General features: G+C 38.8%; 1 protein-coding gene across 1 annotated transcript in view; it reads left to right on the forward strand.

Annotated features, from left to right (window-relative positions):
• Window positions 1-17,391, forward strand: part of ASIC5 (acid sensing ion channel subunit family member 5) — a 42,128-nt gene extending 24,737 nt beyond the window's left edge. Inside the window, exons 6-10 of the mRNA XM_064383720.1 lie at window positions 5,269-5,416; window positions 8,662-8,718; window positions 10,330-10,498; window positions 15,522-15,613; window positions 17,072-17,391. Of these exons, the coding sequence (XP_064239790.1) occupies window positions 5,269-5,416; window positions 8,662-8,718; window positions 10,330-10,498; window positions 15,522-15,613; window positions 17,072-17,259 (654 nt within the window). The 3' untranslated portion in view covers window positions 17,260-17,391. The remainder of the gene's footprint in view (window positions 1-5,268; window positions 5,417-8,661; window positions 8,719-10,329; window positions 10,499-15,521; window positions 15,614-17,071) is intronic.
• Window positions 17,392-18,138: the final 747 nt, after the last annotated feature.

The following is an 18,138-nucleotide window of genomic DNA, read 5'->3' on the forward strand; positions in this document are numbered from 1 at the left end:
TCCTGGTCGTGTGACAAGAGCCCTGTTTTAGCTGAACTAAGGAGAAGGTTCTGCAATACTATATGTCACCTGGCACAAAATAGTTGCTCATTAAAGGATGTTTTAAAAATGTGATTTTGGTTGCTGTTTTGTAGGTGAGCTGATTATTACACCAATATAACATTTACGTAAATGATCATTCTTTTCCTTATATTAGTTGATTTTTAGCATATTCAGTGTGTCTGACTTTATTAATTCACACTTAGAATATATGTTTAAGGACCACTATTATACTTAGCTTCAGGGAATTTCAGGTCAATATGTTGCAGGAATTCAAGCTGAGAAGTGCAGAGAGACCAAGAGACACAAAAAAATTTCTTTCTTTCTTTTTTTTTTTTTTTTGAGACGGAGTTTCGCTCTTGTTACCCAGGCTGGAGTGCAATGGCGTGATCTCGGCTCACCGCAACCTCCACCTCCTGGGTTCAGGCAATTCTCCTGCCTCAGCCTCCTGAGTAGCTGGGATTACAGGCACACGCCACCATGCCCAGCTAATTTTTTGTATTAGTAGAGACGGGGTTTCACCATGTTGACCAGGATGGTCTCGATCTCTTGACCTTGTGATCCACCCGCCTCGGCCTCCCAAAGTGCTGGGATTACAGGCTTGAGCCACCGCGCCCAGCCCTTTTTTTTTTTTTAATATAAAGACAGGGTTTTACCATGTTGGTCAGGCTGGTCTTCAACTCCCAACTTCAGGTGATCCGCCCACCTTGGCCTCCAAAGTGCTTCGATTACAGGCATGAGCCACCATGCCTGGCCAAGAAAATTTCTTTATTGGAGCTCCAGCTGACGGTGGCCTCACTGCCTGTAATGGCCGCCAGCCCTGAACAAAGAGAATGCATTGCTTTTATGCAATTTGAGGCATGAGAAAACAAGGCAGGAAACATGTTTTGGACACAGACAGTTAATCAGGTTTTACTACCTTGGGCTTTGGGGTCATTTAACTCTATAGCCTTGCAGCAAAGGTAAGGGGTCAAAAGGTTGAGGAGGACACCCAAGGAGAACCGAAAAACAGGAATTGCAGAAGTACGTGCGGGCTGCAGACCTAAAGATATCCTCTGATGCTCTTATCTATGTAGATAGAGGGTCTCTTAGTTGGGCTAAGCTGGAAGGGGTTACATAGTTTTGCTTACTATGATTTTTCCTAATAACCTAGTCCTAATGTTAATTATTACTTATTCAATTTCAAGTCTGTCTGTAATTTTATTTTCCTCCTCATTTCCCCTTCAAACCTTTCTTCAAAAGGGCTTTATTACTAGAAAGCTTTTCTCTTTTTCTGTTCTCTTTTTTTTTTTTTTTTGAGACTTTCTTTACAAATCACATGATGACAGGATGGAGCGGTCAGCCTGTCATTGAGGTGTTATTGTTCATTTGCTCCAGTGCAAAGCTAGCTTGCCAGTGTACGTTCTCCTGCTGTCATCTGTTTTTGGACATCCTGACCACGGGAATAGGCAAACTCCTTTGTCTCCCGTTGGCCTCTCTGCGGCTGTGTCTGTCTTAGGTCATCCCTCTTTCTGGGGGGTCTTACCTATCATTGACTAACCAGCCATCCATCTGGGGCCTTAAGGGCACATAGTATTATTGTTGGAGGCTTTTGCTTAGTCTAGAAGACAAGACTGGAGCCAGGTTACACTTTAGCAAGCTGCTTCATTAGATTACAACACTTAATGGTTAAACTTAATGATTTGGCCTAAAGCTCTTTACCTGCGCATCTGGACTTCATGTGATTCAGAAACACAACAAAAGAAGGCAGAGTATGAGGAAGGAAAATACCCTTAGAGGAGTCCTACATTGGTACTATAGTCACCTGTCTCTTCACCATGTGGGTTCTCTTCTTCTGAAGACAAAGGCTGATGTTTAGTTAAAGCCATTATTTGGGTGGTAGTGTGCCTAGGCACTACTGCCTCTATGGCTGACCGTAAACTTCTAAATAAAAGAGGTAAGAGACAAGGAAGTATGAAGCATCCGTTCAATGTGAGAGCCCTTCTTTCTTGCAAATTGCACATTGGTTTCTTCCTAGTTTGAACTGGCCTCCTGCTTCACTCTGGTCTCTCCCCTGGTCCCAGCCACAGCCGTGTCTTCGCCCTCTTCCAAAGTTACATTCTCTGCTAGCTAGGGCAGCAACTAGTATTTTAGCCTGTGCTGCGGCCACTACCTCAGCCTTTTCTTTTCATTTTTGTTTTGCCTTTTTTCCTTTTCCTGATCACTGTTTATGAACACTTGAGTAGCTATTGATATCAGCTCAGTGGCATTCTTGCCATCAAACCCTTCTAATTTCTGAAGCTTCCATCTGATGTTGTTCTGTGACTGCCTAACAAAGGCAGTGTTTACCAGTCTTTGATTATCAGCAGCCTCAGGGTCAAAAGGAATATAAAGCCTGTAAGCCTCACAGAGTCTTTCATAAAACTGGCTAGGATTCCCCTCAATCTTTTGCAGGACTTCTGAAATTTTCCCTATATTCATTGCCGTTCTCATTCCTGACTATTCCATTTATGAGTGCTTCCCTATATCTTTGTAAATGTTCAAATTGATCAGGTTATCAGGGTCCCAATTTGGGTCAGAATCAGGGAAGCGGGCTTCCCCATAGTACTGTGGGTCATTTGTGCCTTCAGGTGCACTGTTTTCCAATCACTGGAGAGCTGCTTGCACCACTCTATGTCTTTCTTCTGTACTGAATAGAGTTACAAGCAAACTGATCTTATTGTATCAATTACTACCTGAGGCTTTTCTGTGTACAAAGGGTTGCAATGTTTCCAATTTAAGAGATCGGTGGTGGAGAAGGTCAAGTAGGAGTAGACTGGTTCCCCTCCTCTCACCTGGCCCTGTTCATCAAGATAAACTTGAGCCCAAGTTTCCCTGAGTGGCATCTGCAGGGCACAGGTGCGGCCAGATGGAAGACGCCCTGTTTCTTTGTCCAGCCTATCTCCCTTGAACTTGGACAGCAAGAGCGTGGGTTCCTATCTCTGGGGCAATGCTTGAGCCCCGCTACTTTCTGAACTTGTTTCCTCAAAAGACATTTGCCCCTCTTCTTGTCTAAGCCTTGCTAGGGAAGGGGATATGGGGGCATAGAGAGGAGAAGTCTCTTCTCCGTGGGAGCTTGTAAAACGGGGTTCTCTTGGCTCCCTGGGAATTTTGGTTTTTTGGGGTCTCATGTGTTACAGGTGTTCTGACTTCCTTGGACCTCCATGGGCGACCAGCGTCTTACAATAGTCAGCCATGCATGAGCCAGGCCACTTGGGTCGTGTCTGGATAACACTTAACCAAGAGTCAATGTACAGAAATTGATCTGGATGCCTGGACTGGTCTGACACCCCTGTTACCATTTCAAAACTCAGCCAGTCATTTTACAGTCAAGAGTGTCCTCTGGCGGCCAACCAACTCTGAAGGCTGGCCACTCCAGCTCACAGAGTCCTTAACTTCTGAAGAGACAACTTTACACCATATTCCCCAGAAAAGTGTTTTTTGAAATTGTTCAGCATACACTCCAAAGGAGTAGGTGGAAGTTTTGACTCTTTTCCCATTTTGATTTATTGCCTCCCTCCTCCACCCTCACGAGGCACAATTACATACTTTCCTTCCAGGCTGGCCTGGCAGTGTCCTTCTATGGGATGTTCAGGTGATGCTTAGTCAGGAGGATTCCTTAATCTCGCACAGGGCTCCTGCCTTCCGTGGGGACGCTCCTTTAGACCGTATGCACCACCCTCGGACAGGCCAGCCATGCACAAGCCTCAGAGCCCACATCCCAGACTGAGGGATCTGTGTCTCTCCCCGTCACTCCCCGCGTCGGTTCCTCCTGGAACCGTCTCACACACACACACCTCCCCATCCCAGGACTTTGCAAAGGACAGTGGGGGCCCCTGTCGTGCCCTGGGGTGGTTCACACACCTTTGCTTCTGAGACTCCTTAACAGACAGGGCAAGCTCTATCTCGCTGCTGTGATGAGTGAGCTCTATCTCGTCGCCGTCTGGTGGTTTCGCTTTCTTGATACACCGACTCAGCGAGCTCTATCGCGGCTGCTCTGGCAGCAGGCGAGCTGTGCCCCGCTGCACTGTGTAGGCCGCCAGCCTAGCGGGCCCTATCCTGCTCTTTGCTGGCCCTTAGGCTATGAGGGTTGCCATGAAACTCCAGCCACCCCCTAGAGTGGTTGCCCCTTAAATCCTTGAGAGAGATGATCAAGCTCCCACGTGCCCTCTGCGGCAGGATTTTCGCCGTCCTTTCCTTTCCCTTTATTTTCTACTCTGTTTTGGGCCCTTGATGTCTTACCGCAGTTCCTGAAGCAAGCGGCCTCTGAAGTTGTCTTGCCATAACTTCCAGGTTCCTCTGCGCTGTCGGGGGAAGGGCTCAGTGACTGGGAGAGCCAAGCTCCTGCTCCAAAGGAGGAGGGTCTCCCTGGGCCCGGGGCCCAAGCCCCACAGGAAAAGGAGACAGCCAGCCTGTCGTCTCTGTTTCTTCTGCCTGTTTTCCCGGCCCGTGCACCACAAATGTTGTGGGAATTCAAGCCGAGAAGCCAGAGAGACCAAGGGACACAAGAAAATTTCTTTATTGGAGTTCTGGCTGTCGGTGGCCTCACTGCCTGTAATGGCGGGAGCCCTAAACAAAGAGAATGCATTGCTTTCATGCAATTTGAGGCGAGAAAACAAGACAGGAAACAGGTTTTGGACACAGTTAATCAAGTTTTACAATCTTGGGCTTCCGGGTCATTTAACTCTATAACCTTGCAGCCAAGATAGGGGGTCAAAAGGTTGAGGAGGGCACCCGAGGAGATCAGAAGAACAGGAATTGCAGAAATATGTGTGGGCTGCAGACCTAAAGATACGCTCTGGTGCTCTTGTCTGTGTAGAGAGAGGGTCTATCTATGTAGAGAGACCAGGTCTGCTTTGCCTCTACTTTCTCTAAATACAGGTTTTATGACTAGCCTGGAATGCGGGCTGTGAGATAAGTTTTCAGCTGCAGTTAGTCGGGCTAAGCTGGGAGGGGTTACTTATTTTTGCTTACTTAGATCTTTATTAATGACCCAGCCCTAACGTTAACTGCTACTTATTCCATTTCAAGTCTGTCTTTAATTTTATTTTCTTCCTCAAATAGCGTAGGCAAAATAGACAAAAGTACCCAATTTTCTGAAAATCAAAGAGCTCTGAGAGTAAAATAAATATGTATATCAACTTCTTAATGGAAAATGAGTGGATTGATGTAAACAAATCTCCTGAACCGAGTATTTATCTTTATCTTAAGACGATTCATCAAGAACACCCTTGGGGAGAATGCAATCCTAACATCAAGCTGCAGAATTTCAGCAGCTACAGCACTTCCGGTTGCTTGAAGGAATGCAAAGCTCAGCACATAAAAAAGCAGTGTGGATGTTTGCCTTTTCTCCTTCCTGGTAAATAAAGACTAACTGCCCCTAACTTAACTAGGTAGTTAAGTGTTTCTTAGAGGGTTACAAAAGGTCTGGGAGAAATAGAGTATTGAAATACAAATGGAATATTAAGTATTATTAAATGTAACTACAAATGCAACTGACCCATTCACAGAAAAATTAATATATTCTTAACTTGTTCTTTCTCTTTATAGCCTAAAATTACATCTAATGACAAAGTCACCAGAAGTTTAGTCCTAATTTTTTTTTGAATTTTATGTTTCTACTTACTTAATTTGAAACATAGAAAATCAACATATCACTAAATTGGTTTCCATTCTTTTGAAATTCTACACAGGAAGATCATTCATTTGCCAAGTACAACTTCAGCCGACAAATTTTACATTACAAAATCATAGCAGAGATTTCTGGAAAAGAAAATTGTGTTATCAGGGTGGGGCCCCGATACTTATTCTCAAAGGCTAAAATTTGATAGTCTCAAATATCTATAACAGCACATCAGGGTTTTCTCAATTTTGAAAGAAAAATTAGGTCATGGATATGTCTTACCAAGCCTGAAGATTTCACCATTGGAAAGTTGTTTTCTTTGTGACTGTAAATGAACTCCAGGCCTCCTTTGTATACAATTTGCGACTTTTCCAGAACCATGAGTGAGAGGCAAGCATTCAAGGAAACAATGGAGCAGTGTGAATAACAGCTGGATCTCACCCAGGCTACTCATGCCAACTCCACAATTTCTCCCCTAGGTGATCTTGAACAAGTGACCTAACCTCTGTCCCTTGCTTTCAAATGGAGGAGAGGATAATAATCCCACCTTATAGGGTTGTTGTAAGAATGAAAGGGGTATGTAAGTGATTCAAATAATGCTGGCACAGAATACAGTCTATATAAATGTCGTATATTTTTATTCAGGTCTCTTACAACCCCCTCCCACAGCATATCTAGAAAGATACATGGTTGTTACACAATCTACCTGCCAAACTATTGTAACTGCCCAATGAGTTCACCTTGCTGTCTGCCTAGCAGAGCTGATTTATCAAGACAGAGGAATTGCAATAAAGAAAAAGTAATTCATGCAGAGCTGGCTGTGACGGAGATTGGAGTTTTATTATGACTCAAATCAGTCTCCCTGAGTATTAGGATCAGAGTTATTAAGGATAATTTGGTGGGTAGGGGGCCAGGGAACCAGTGAATCAGGGGTTCTGATTGGTCAGATGAGAGATAAGATCATATGGAATTGAAGCTGTACATTTTCCGCTGAGTCAATTCTTGGATGGGGGTCACAAAATCAGATGGGTCAGTTTTTTGATCTGGGTGGTGTCAGCTGATCCACGGAGTACAGGGTGTGCAAAATATCTCAAGCACTCATCTTAGCTTTTACAATAGTGATGTTATCACCAGGAGCAATTTGGGGAGATTTAGAATCTTGCAACCTCCAGCTGCATGACTCCTTCCTAAACATATTTAATTTTGTGGCTAATCTGTTAGCCCTACAAAGACAGTCTAGAACCCAGGCAGGAAGGGGGTTTGTTTTGAGAAACGGCTGTTATTGTCTTTGTTTCAGAGCTAAACTATAAACTAAGTTCCTCCCAAAGTTACTTCAGCTTACGCCCAGGAGTGAACAAGGACAGCTTGAAGGTTAGAAACAAGATGGAGTCGGTTCGGTCAAATCTCTTTCACTGTAATAATTGTCTCAGTTATAAATTTTTGCAAAAGTGGTTTTATTATTTTTCAGAGATTTCCACAATCATCACTTCCTTCTTTCTAGTATCCAGATTAATGGTCGCTAGCCCCTCCAAAAACTGTTGTTCTATATAAAACTGATGGCTCTGGCTCTAATGTCTCATTCCTAATTTTATTGGCAAAGTTACTGGAAAGAAGTCTGAATTGTTTCATGCAGAATAATGTTTATAATTTTAAATGTTATTATTATTAAACAAAAGCCTATTGACTAAAGTGGACCAGAAACTAGGCAAGGTGCTACATAAAACACAAAGATTGATATATGCATAAACTTTAGGATATACCAAATGCATTCAGGAATATGATCTTATTTGATTAGATTCTCACGTATCCCTTTAAGTGTACTGATATATGAAGAAACAGAAGCTTCTAAGCATTAAATGAATTCACTAAGGTAATTCCATTAACAATTTGAGGAAGCAGTCTCTAAAACAGCTTTTCAGATATCAGTTATTTCCAAAATTTTATTGTTCTTTTGTTTGGTTTTCTTTTTTTTTTTTTTTTCTGTGTTCCATCTACTACCTTTTTGTTTTTGTTTTCTGAGTTATTCTTTATAAAGGAAGAAATATTATTGCCAGAGCAAGAAATAATCCAGAAAAATGAGCCTTTTTCCTAACTCAGTGTTGAAAGCAGATTTTTTTTTTTAAACTTATTTCAGTTTATTTATAAAGAGCACTTCCTTATAGTTAGACAAACATTACTTTGGTTATTTTCCTTTGGTTTGGTTATTTTCTTTGGTTATTTTGGTGATTTTCCTTTGGTTATTTTCCAGATTACTGACTAAACATTGTGGCTAACTGCTGAGCCACATGGATTATAGCAATAGACAAATACTGTATTAAGGTTAAAAGATTAAGGCTATAGAATCAGCTCTAGGAGTAAACCCAGCTCTGATACATACTGATTTTATTACTTATCTCACAATCTATGATGGGTACTTAAATATTGGTACTTACCTGTCCCCATCCTACCTCTGGAATGGCTGTCCATTCAGAGAGAGAGAGAGAGTGTGTGTGTGTGTGTGTGTGTGTGTGTGTGTGTAAATGGATGGGGGGCAGGATGGAAGATATACAGAATATGCCAGGGTCCCCCTAACTGTGTGGTCTTGAGCAAGCCACTTTCTGCGGCTTAGTTTCTTTACCTGTAAAATGAAGATTCTCATATCACAGGATTGTGAACAGCATCAAATGAGATGAGAACTATGAAAGTAATTTTAAATTTGAAAACTACTTACATTTTAAAATTATTATTCCCACTTAAAGATTTTAGAATGATAGAGACAGATAGAAAGAAGTATAGAAAGAAACAAAAGCATTATTCTTCCTCCTAACACATATTGTCATTGGGTACTAATTTGGTTCCATAGTTTTGCTTATGAAAGAATAACTGTTCATATAGATGAATGGGTGGGTGGATGAATGGACGGATAGATGGAGATAAGAAAGGTATTTTTGTCATCAGATCACCCATTTTACAAAATGTCAAGTCTTTATACTGTTTTTAAGGAAATGGAATAGAATGTGACCTACAGAAGTACTACAGCTGTGTTTCTCCTGCACTTGGTAAGTTCTTAATTTACTTTTATTTTCAGGATTTATGTTAAAGTTGCTCAAAGTAATACAAGACATTAGTCAAACTATGGATAGCCCAGAAATTAAACAGAATATAGAATATAAGAGAAGATCTTTATTTTTATTTTTATTTATTTATTTATTTATTTTTAAAGATGGGGTTTCACCATGATGGCGAGGCTGGTCTTGAACTCCTGACCTCAGATGATCCACCCACCTAGGCCTCCCAAAGTGCTAGGTTTACAGGTGTGAGCCACCACGTCCGGTGAGAAGATCTTTTTTTAAAAGTATATTTAAATAGTAGCTAATAAACACAGGCAATACACACAAATAAAAACCCTCTGATACTAAGACACATCTGAATTTTTAAGTTTTGTCCTTTTTTATAATCAAAATATCCTAGTTGTTTTTTATTGTTACACAAATAAAATGTGTTTATTGTGAATAGTTCAACTGCTACAGAATAGAAAGGAAATCATGTAAAAATAAGTAGAAGTTTTATTACTGAGAATTCTCTGGGAATAATCTTTCATTCATTCATTTCATTGTATGTACATGACATATAAAATTTTTTCATTAATGGAATTATAATTGTGCATGCCATATTTATTGGGGACAAGTTCTTATTAAAGAGCATCCCCTTTTTTGCTTTCATAACTCTTACCTTAACCTGCAACCAATGATAACACTCTAGTATATCCTACCATAACTTTCTCCACATATATACCTCGCCTTTAAGTCATTTGGTTGTTTTATTAAGATGGAATTCCAGTATATACTCTTCTATGAAACTTGCTTTTATAACCCATTGTGGAAATATCTCCAGGATAGCAGGAATAGATTTAAAAGTTTCCTTTCAATGGTTCTAAAATATGTCAAGGTATGGCTATAGGTAGAAGGAATCTTTTTTTTTTTTTTTCAATAGATCACAGGCTGAATATGCAAAAGCCATATTACTAACCAATAGACTTGAAATGATGTTGCCAGATTTCTTCTGATTTTTTTATCCCTGTTGGAGGCTGGAGAGAGAAGTTGGGGAAAAATATCGTAAATGCAGTTCAGGAGGGACTGTTGTGGGATAATGGGGTCAGAAGAGTGTGTGTGTTTGTGTGTTAGAGAGAGTATTATGTATATGAGAGTATATGTATGTGAGTGTGTGTGTATGTGTATGTGAGCCTATGTGTGTATGGGAGTGTGTGAGTGCATGTGAGTGTAGGGGAAGAGTGGTGGTCATTACCAGCAGTGCTAAAAAACTAGCAGATGCATGCAAAAGTTACCTCCTAGAGATATCAAAGTTAAGAGTCTGGAAAACACACCCAAAGTTTGTCAGTAACCAGGAGGTCTTAGTAAACACCTGGTTCATTAGAACAAAGGGTTTCAGTATCAAAAGCAAAGGAAAAACAAGAACCTGAGTATCTACCATGAGCGAGGAGCAGAGAGAATGGGCACTGGGAGGTGGTCCAAAGGGTGGTAACCTTTGGATAGGACTCGGTAACCACTTTTTTTTAACATTGAAAGTGAAATGACAAACTTTATAAAACTATCCTATCCATGATGAAATATTTCTCTTCTCTGAATCCCCTGTCCTGGTTTTCATTTCAGACCACATTGAATTTAAGGAGTTATGTACAGTGGGAACACATAACTCTAGCTGCCCTGTTTCTTGTGAAGAAACAGAATACCCTGCCACTATTTCTTATTCCTCTTTTCCAAGTCAGAAGGCTTTAAACTATCTTTCCAAGAAGTTGAATCAAAGCCAGAAATACATCAGGTAACCTTACTAGTCTTTTAAATTATTGATAATTAACATAGATCATTTTTCTTTATTAAAAATTCTCAGACTCAGGAAATAAAATCCTGATCAATCAAGGGAGGCAATGGCTTTTGTCACTGAATTAACAATGAAAGCATGGAATTTTAAAAGTAGGTAAAATCATATCTTTCAACTCCTTACTTTAATTGTATGAAGAGGAAAATGATGCTTGTTTGAGTAATTTGCTCATGATCAAACCTTTATTGCCCAAACTAGGGAAAATAATAATGTTGACTGATAACAATGGATTCCTTAAAATATGAAAACTCCTTACTTGTACATTATACACTTTGAGTCTTCTAATAACTGTACAAGGTAGATGAAACAAATTAATATTCTAATTTTACAGAAGAGGAAACTGAAGGACATCGTATTTTAGGAAATGGTTCTGCGAAGATAGGAGCACAGAAAGAAGTTATGCCCAAGAACTTTGACTCTGGTCCCCATGTATTTGCAACCCAGACACATGATTCCAAGTGCCCTGATTAACTGAGAATTAAATTAGTTCTCTTTCTGCTACACTGTACTGCCTCTTAAAAACTACAAATCAAGCTTCATAAAGAACTATTTTTTTTTAATAGGGAAGCAACTTTAGCATTTCTGTTTGTTTCTTTGTATTTTTAGGACTAGGACATGAAGCAGCAATATAGTATATTGGTATCTGTAGTTAAATCTATTAAAGTAAAAATGTTAACTAACTTAAGGTTGATTTACATTTTCACAGACATATACATAATTTGGAAAGCATGCTTTAATTCCAATGTTAGCCTTGTACTTACTTTAATAAAATAAAAAAAGATATTCCCATGTAAACACCAAGGTAATAAAATGGTCTTTACAGATCAGAAAGAAAATGTATTTTCATCAAAACAGGACTAATGGAGTGATTTCAAAGAGCAGATAAAATGATAAACTGCTGTAAAATGTACAGTTGTGTTTGTTTACACTTCTGGCTCCACTTATTTGCTTTTCATATTGTTCCTGATATATTTAAATATGACTCAGAAGAGCACTCCCTGTGTCTTTTAGTTGATAGAAATTTCCTGAGTTTCATAATTGTTTAATATGCAGAGAAAGTAGGCATGATTTTGGAGACATTGGTGAATCAGGAAAGAAAACCACGTAGGAAACAAGAGGATCTTAAGGAATGCTGTTTTATTTTTTTGTTTGTTTGTTTGTTTCCAAAACTCAGATATTCTTGAAACGGGAGAGTTCCCTGATTCCCCTTGCAGAATGCGCAACAGGGTGTTGCTGGCCTGTTAGTAACCCTGCCTCAAACCCCTATGGGGAGCATGCAGACTGGCAGGTGCAGAGACCAGGGGGAGTGCTTTGGGCTCCGAAGACCCCACGGTAGTGTCTGTGCGTGGGTGCCTGCAGCTCCAGTGTTACAAAGCTCTTTCAGCTTTGCTGTCTACAGACGGCTTGTTAATAAGCTCAATGGATCTTCTGCCTTATCGCAAGGGCAGAGGGCCAGTGTGACAGACTTCTGTATCCCAAGCTCTTGCCCAGTGTCTCAGAAGAATCGGATTACACACAGGCTTGAAGGATGAGTGCAAGGTTTTAGGTAGTGCTGGAAGTGGCTCTCGGTGAGATGGATGGGGAGCCAGAAGTGGGGATGAAGTGGGATTGCGATCTTTCTGTGGAGTTGAGCTGCCTTTGGCTAGACTCTTCTCTGAACGCTCCTGGCCAAACTCCCCTTGGCATTCAGATCTCCCTCCTCTTCTCTTTCCCTGCCTCGTTGTTTTGCCATCACTTGTTTAGAGATCTGTTGGTCTGCTGGTCTCTTCTGGAGCTTGGGATTTGGGTTTCATATGGGGGAAGCATAGAGGGTGTGGTGGGCCAAAAGGAAACTTTTTGGGTGCAAAAACAGAAATGTCTGTTGTCATTTAGGGCCAGAGGTATCCAGGCCTGAGGGTGGGCCTTTGCCAGCAAACCGCCCTCTTCTACCCAGTATTTTTCTGTCTCCTGTCCATATAATTATGAATAGTTCTCCAATTAATCCTATCACATAATACACATGTAAGGACCTTACATGTTTTAAATAGCGGAGGCCATTACCGGGAAGACTAAGGTGAGCAGCTGAACAAAGGTGGCTGGACTCAGAAGTTGCCCAACTCCTACATAGAGACAGTTAGCAGTCACACATATAATCAAGAAACTGGTGTGTGCAAAGGTACCAGAAATCAGAGAGTGGTAAATCAGAAGACACAAATGCAGTTTGTCAGGACGGCAAATGTGAAATGTTAGCAGCAGCCATTTAAAAAGAAGCAACCCTTAACTTCATCATGAAGCTGTACGTGTGTCTTTCTGGGACAGAAATAAATGCTACTCCATGGCCAATCCAGGGTCTCATGTGGCTGCTGCTGGACCCCAAAATGTTGAGGGGCTTAGCTTAACTCTAGCAGGCAGTGTGGAGTTAACCCTTGAAGATAGCAGTAAATTGTGTCTGAAGTTAGGGCAACTTCATTAGTAAAACAAGTAAATTTTTTAAATTGTTCTGTTTTAACTTAACAAATTTTGAAATAAAAATTGTGTAAAATTGTTTTCTTTTCTTTTCTTTTTTTTTAAGACGTGGTTTCACCATGTTGGTCAGGCTGATCTTGAACTCCTGACCTCAGGTGATCCGCCCGCCTTGGCCTCCAAAGTGCTTGGATTACAGGGGTGAGCCACCACGTCCGGCCTAAAATTGTTTTCTCTATGCCAAATTAGCTCATTCTCCTAATGCAGCACTAATGTTCAAGCATCTGGAAGCTTTTTAAAAAATACTTTGTGATACAATAAAAAATTCAGTTTTTATTTTGTAATTGTGCCTCTCCTGACACAAACAAATATTTTTGGACTTAAATTCTGTTGAATTCTGAACAATTTCACTATTGCCAGAGGCACAGATTCAGTGAGACCCGAATGACTGGACAAAACAACTGCCTGAGACAAGTTGAGCAAATAGCACAATATTTTTGCAGGGGAAGAATTTATGTTTTTCAAAATCACAGGCAGATAATGCTTGGAAATGATTATGAATGTTGTGCTTGGGAAATTAAACAGTATTATCAGTGTACCTGCAAATCAGGAGCACAATGGAAGCCAAAGAGATTGGAATATTAGTAAAATTTCTGGACTTCCAAGACAACTTTATTATTTCTGTTACATAGGCAACTGTTTTATCACTTGTAAATATTACTATACTCCCTGATTATCTACTTAAACATGTACATTCTCCTGTTACCCAGGGTTAAACCAATGGAAATTAAGTAAACATATTAACGATGTGTTTTGAATTAAGTATACTTGGAATTATTGATTTCAAAAGCTGTAAACAACAAGGAGAGTGATTTACAGCCATGTTCCTTAGAAGTATTAAAGATCACTACATAATTCTAGGAAACTCTGTTAATAGTATTCATTCTTAATGGCAATCATTATTGCTATTTTAAAATCATGAGGTGCTTGGTTTCTGCTTCAGCTTATATTACTGTGAGGGCAATATTAATCCATTCATTTATTGGTTTCATCTTTAATTTGCTCCCTTATTTGCCATTTTACATATATCTAAGGAACAACTTATTGCTTGTTAGGATTCAGGAGTATTCTAGACATTAGGGATGCATCAGTGTACAAAAGACAAAAATTGTGCCTTGCTGGGCTTCTGTCCACTGGGATGGAACTGGGTGAGCACTATATACAGTCATGTCAGATGGTGCTAAGCCCTGTGAGGGAGCAGCAGAGAAAAGTAGTCTGGGGAAGCCAGGGTCAAGGAGGGTTGTTCTCAGTGTTGTGGATTATGGTCTGGAAAGTCCTTCCTGAGAAGGTGACAGTGGAGCAAAGATCTAGAGTAGTGGCTCTCAAAACTCCATGGAGGAGTTTTATTACAGTATATTAAGAATTCTGCATGGGGTGGACAGTGGAGTTGAGAAGAAAAGTGACATGGTTTGACAAGTTGCACGTATATATTTTGGTTGCTATGTGCAGAATACAGGGTGTTTATTTGTTGAAGTGGGGGTGCATTAAAGTAGGAAACAGAAAGACCAGTTAACAAACTATTGCAAAAATCCAGGTGAAGGTCATGAAGGCTTGGGCAAAGGTGGTAGCATTGAATGGGGTGAGAGGTTGTAGGAGTCTGGATATATTTTGAAGGTAACACAAAAAAGTGATATTTCCTGATGGATTGGCTATGGAGTGTGAAAATTTACAGTATAAATAGGGAAAATATGAAGGATTTGACTTGGAACATGTTAAAGTTGAAACATCTATTAGGCATCCAAGTAGAAACATAAGAATGAACTGAAAATATTATTGAAGTTCAAGGTAGGGGACTGGGCTGAAGATAGAGAAAGTGAGGGCTTCCAAGACCATGTAATGAGCCATTAGTGTTTTAAAAGATGTTTAGCCACTCTGGTCACATATAAAAATTTTTAATAGACATTAAGAAAATAGAGTCTTTGCCTAAGTATATTAATAACATATAGTTAATAATTATTATTCATCGAACACTCAAAATACATCAGGTTCTGTGTCAATTCTGCATATACATAATTCAATTTCACCTCACTACAACTCTATGAGCTCAACTCTAAAATCCGGACTACTCATGAGGAAACCAGGGCTCAAAAAATCCAGTGTGTTTTCTTGAAGGTCATGTAAGTAATAAAAGACAGAACCAAGATTTGAATGAAAATTAAACACACATTTAAATATTTGTAAATACTTTAGTCTATTCAGTTGATATTTACATTTAATGTCTTTTTCTAGTTTCTCAGGAATGAGGTGCAGAAAAATTATTGGGGAAAATTATTTTTTCTTAAAAACCACATGACAAAAATGCCTTCTAAATCCTGCTAATCGTGATTAATATTAAAAACAATTATGTGTCCAGTTTAACATTAAGTAGTATTTAAAACAAAAATGAATATTACTTTTATGTGATGGGAATTAAAAGTAATGCTGACAATCTTAAGCTGTATTAACACTTTTTTATCCCTAGGGAGAATCTTGTAAAAATTGAAATTAATTATAGTGACCTAAACTATAAGATAACCCAGCAGCAAAAGGCAGTTAGTGTGTCTGAGTTACTTGGTAAGTGTTATTTAATTGCTTTTTATTTTTTAAAAAAATTCATCGGTTTTTTTTTTCTTTCACATTTAAGGTTTAGCTTGTCACTGAAAGACAAGAATCAATTGAACTTGTCATTCAGCTGCTATTTAAATCTGACACATTTCCACTCCCTGGAAAACACTACACAAACTCACATGGACTTTTATTTTAAAAAATGCTGGTGGCGTTTCATCTCATACTCACATTTAAATCAAACTTTGCATTCAGATCCCTCATGAAGTGAGTCTTATAGAATGTTTCAGCCACCTCATACCTCCAAACAGGGCTGCACCCCAGAGTGGCTTAAAAAGAAGAACCTGAGGAAGCAAAATTAGGCATTTTGTATACAACCACTGCCTGCTCACTTGCCTTCTCCACACAGACCTTGATAAATATAATGGCCGATTTCCTAGATCTCAACACATCTTAGAGGAAGCCACGTCCGTGTTGGAGACAGAAGGCCTTAGACTCAGGCAAAAGTGACAGCAGTCAGACATTACAGCTGAGACCCTGAATATAAACGAATTATGCAAATTCACCAAAGCTCTTGGAGAAGCCTATACTTCATTATCACACTTTACAAAAAGAGAATGGTCCTAAGAATGGCCCAGGGCACTGAGATAGTGATTGATAATCTAATCTATTTATGAAAGCACTGCTGGAGTAGTCAGATTCAGAGACAGAAAGTAAAATGGTGGTTGTCAGGGACCAAGGAGAGGAAGAATGAGGAGTTAGAGTTTAATGCATACGGAGTCTCAGTTAGGGAAGATGAAAACCTCCTGTAAATAGATGATGGAATATAATGGAATGGCTGCATAACAACGTGAATGTACTTAATGCCACAGTACTGTATGCTTAAAAATGGTTAAAATGGTAAATTTTATGTCATATCTATTTCACCACAATAAAAAGTCACAAACAGGAAATATAAATTTAAAAATATCAAAAAAGGCAATGCTGTGTTAATATATTTTAGATAAAGAAAAAATATGAATGCATAAAAAGAAATAAAGTTTTGACACTTGGTGTCACAACTTGCCTGGAAATTAATTTTCTGGAAAACATCATCATCCAGTAGTGCCATCTGGATGACACATTTCTACTCTTCATTTAACACCTAGAAATGAGTTTGTAATTATCTAGACTCTAATGAATTTACCTAAATTTTATATCCTCCAAAGTCTTTGAGTTATATGTTTGGAATCAGATTTTATGTTTGCTTTTCTTCTCTGCTTTTTATGATGATTTGTATGAGTATTACTTTGATATTATCAATTGCTATTACCTTATTCATATCAAATGTTAAAATAATACCATTAACCTATCTTCATATCAGTTATGATTATGTTTTGCTTCAACTAATTTAACTTCTAATAATGTTCAATTTACTTTTTATGAAAAATAATGACATTTAATTTTTTTAAATTGGTTTTATTACAGCAGAACTTGGTGGTCAGCTGGGTCTATTTTGTGGGGCCAGTCTGATCACAATCATAGAAATTATTGAATACATAGTCACCAGTTTCTACTGGATATGCATTTTCTTTTTGCTGAAGATACCTGACACGACCCAGTGGACTCCTCCACCTCAGCATCCGGGAAATAAAAATAGGATAGAGGAGTGCTAATATTCACTTAGGCTAAAATAATTTGCTTTTCTCTTCATGATACCTTCAGATTTATCATGACTAATGCATTGTTATGTCACTTTGCTATATTTTTGAGAGTTCAATAAAAGCAATTAATGATACATATCTTTTTATAAATATTTCTGCCTATTTGTCTCTGTATGTATGTATGTATGTAGATTTATACATATATTAGAAATAAAGAAATAGGCACTATCTTTTTCACCTTTGTGTTCCCTGCACCTAGAACAGTCAAGATTATGTAACAGACATTTTATATACTTTTTTCAATGAATGAATATTAGCGTAGTGAAAAAAAGACATTCTTTATGACTGACTATGTAAACTAGACCCAATAAATAAACTGTATGTGACAAAACAAAATATTTCTTTATTCAAGAAATAATATGTATAATTTATGGTTTATAAAGTTTTAAAGAATTTTTATTTTCACTAAGATTCAACATACTTTTTTTTCCCCTTTTATCTGGTGTTTTCTTTTTTTTTTTTTTTTTTGAGACGGAGTTTTGCTCTTGTTACCCAGGCTGGAGTGCAATGGAGCGATCTCGGCTCACCGCAACCTCCGCCTCTATCTGGTGTTTTCTATTGTAAATGTCTTTTGGAGAGACAGAAATTTATGTTTCCCATGCAGGTGGTACTTAACATAAATCTAATTGGAAATAAATTAAATCTGTATTATGTTGAAAGTACATGGCATTTTCTCATTTTTTCCCCAAGTACTTCTATTTACATATTTAGTCCAGAGAGGAAATTTAAGAGTTTCAGTGTTTTCCCTTTCCCTCGGGTAATAGACCTATTTTTGGTCTCTCAGAATATTCAAGTAATGGTGACTTTTAGAGGACTTCTCAAACATATTTA

This window comes from Aotus nancymaae, unplaced genomic scaffold, assembly GCF_030222135.1.
Source record: "Aotus nancymaae isolate 86718 unplaced genomic scaffold, 86718_ANA_hifiasm-v0.15.2.pri h1tg000033l, whole genome shotgun sequence".
NCBI lineage: Eukaryota > Metazoa > Chordata > Mammalia > Primates > Aotidae > Aotus > Aotus nancymaae.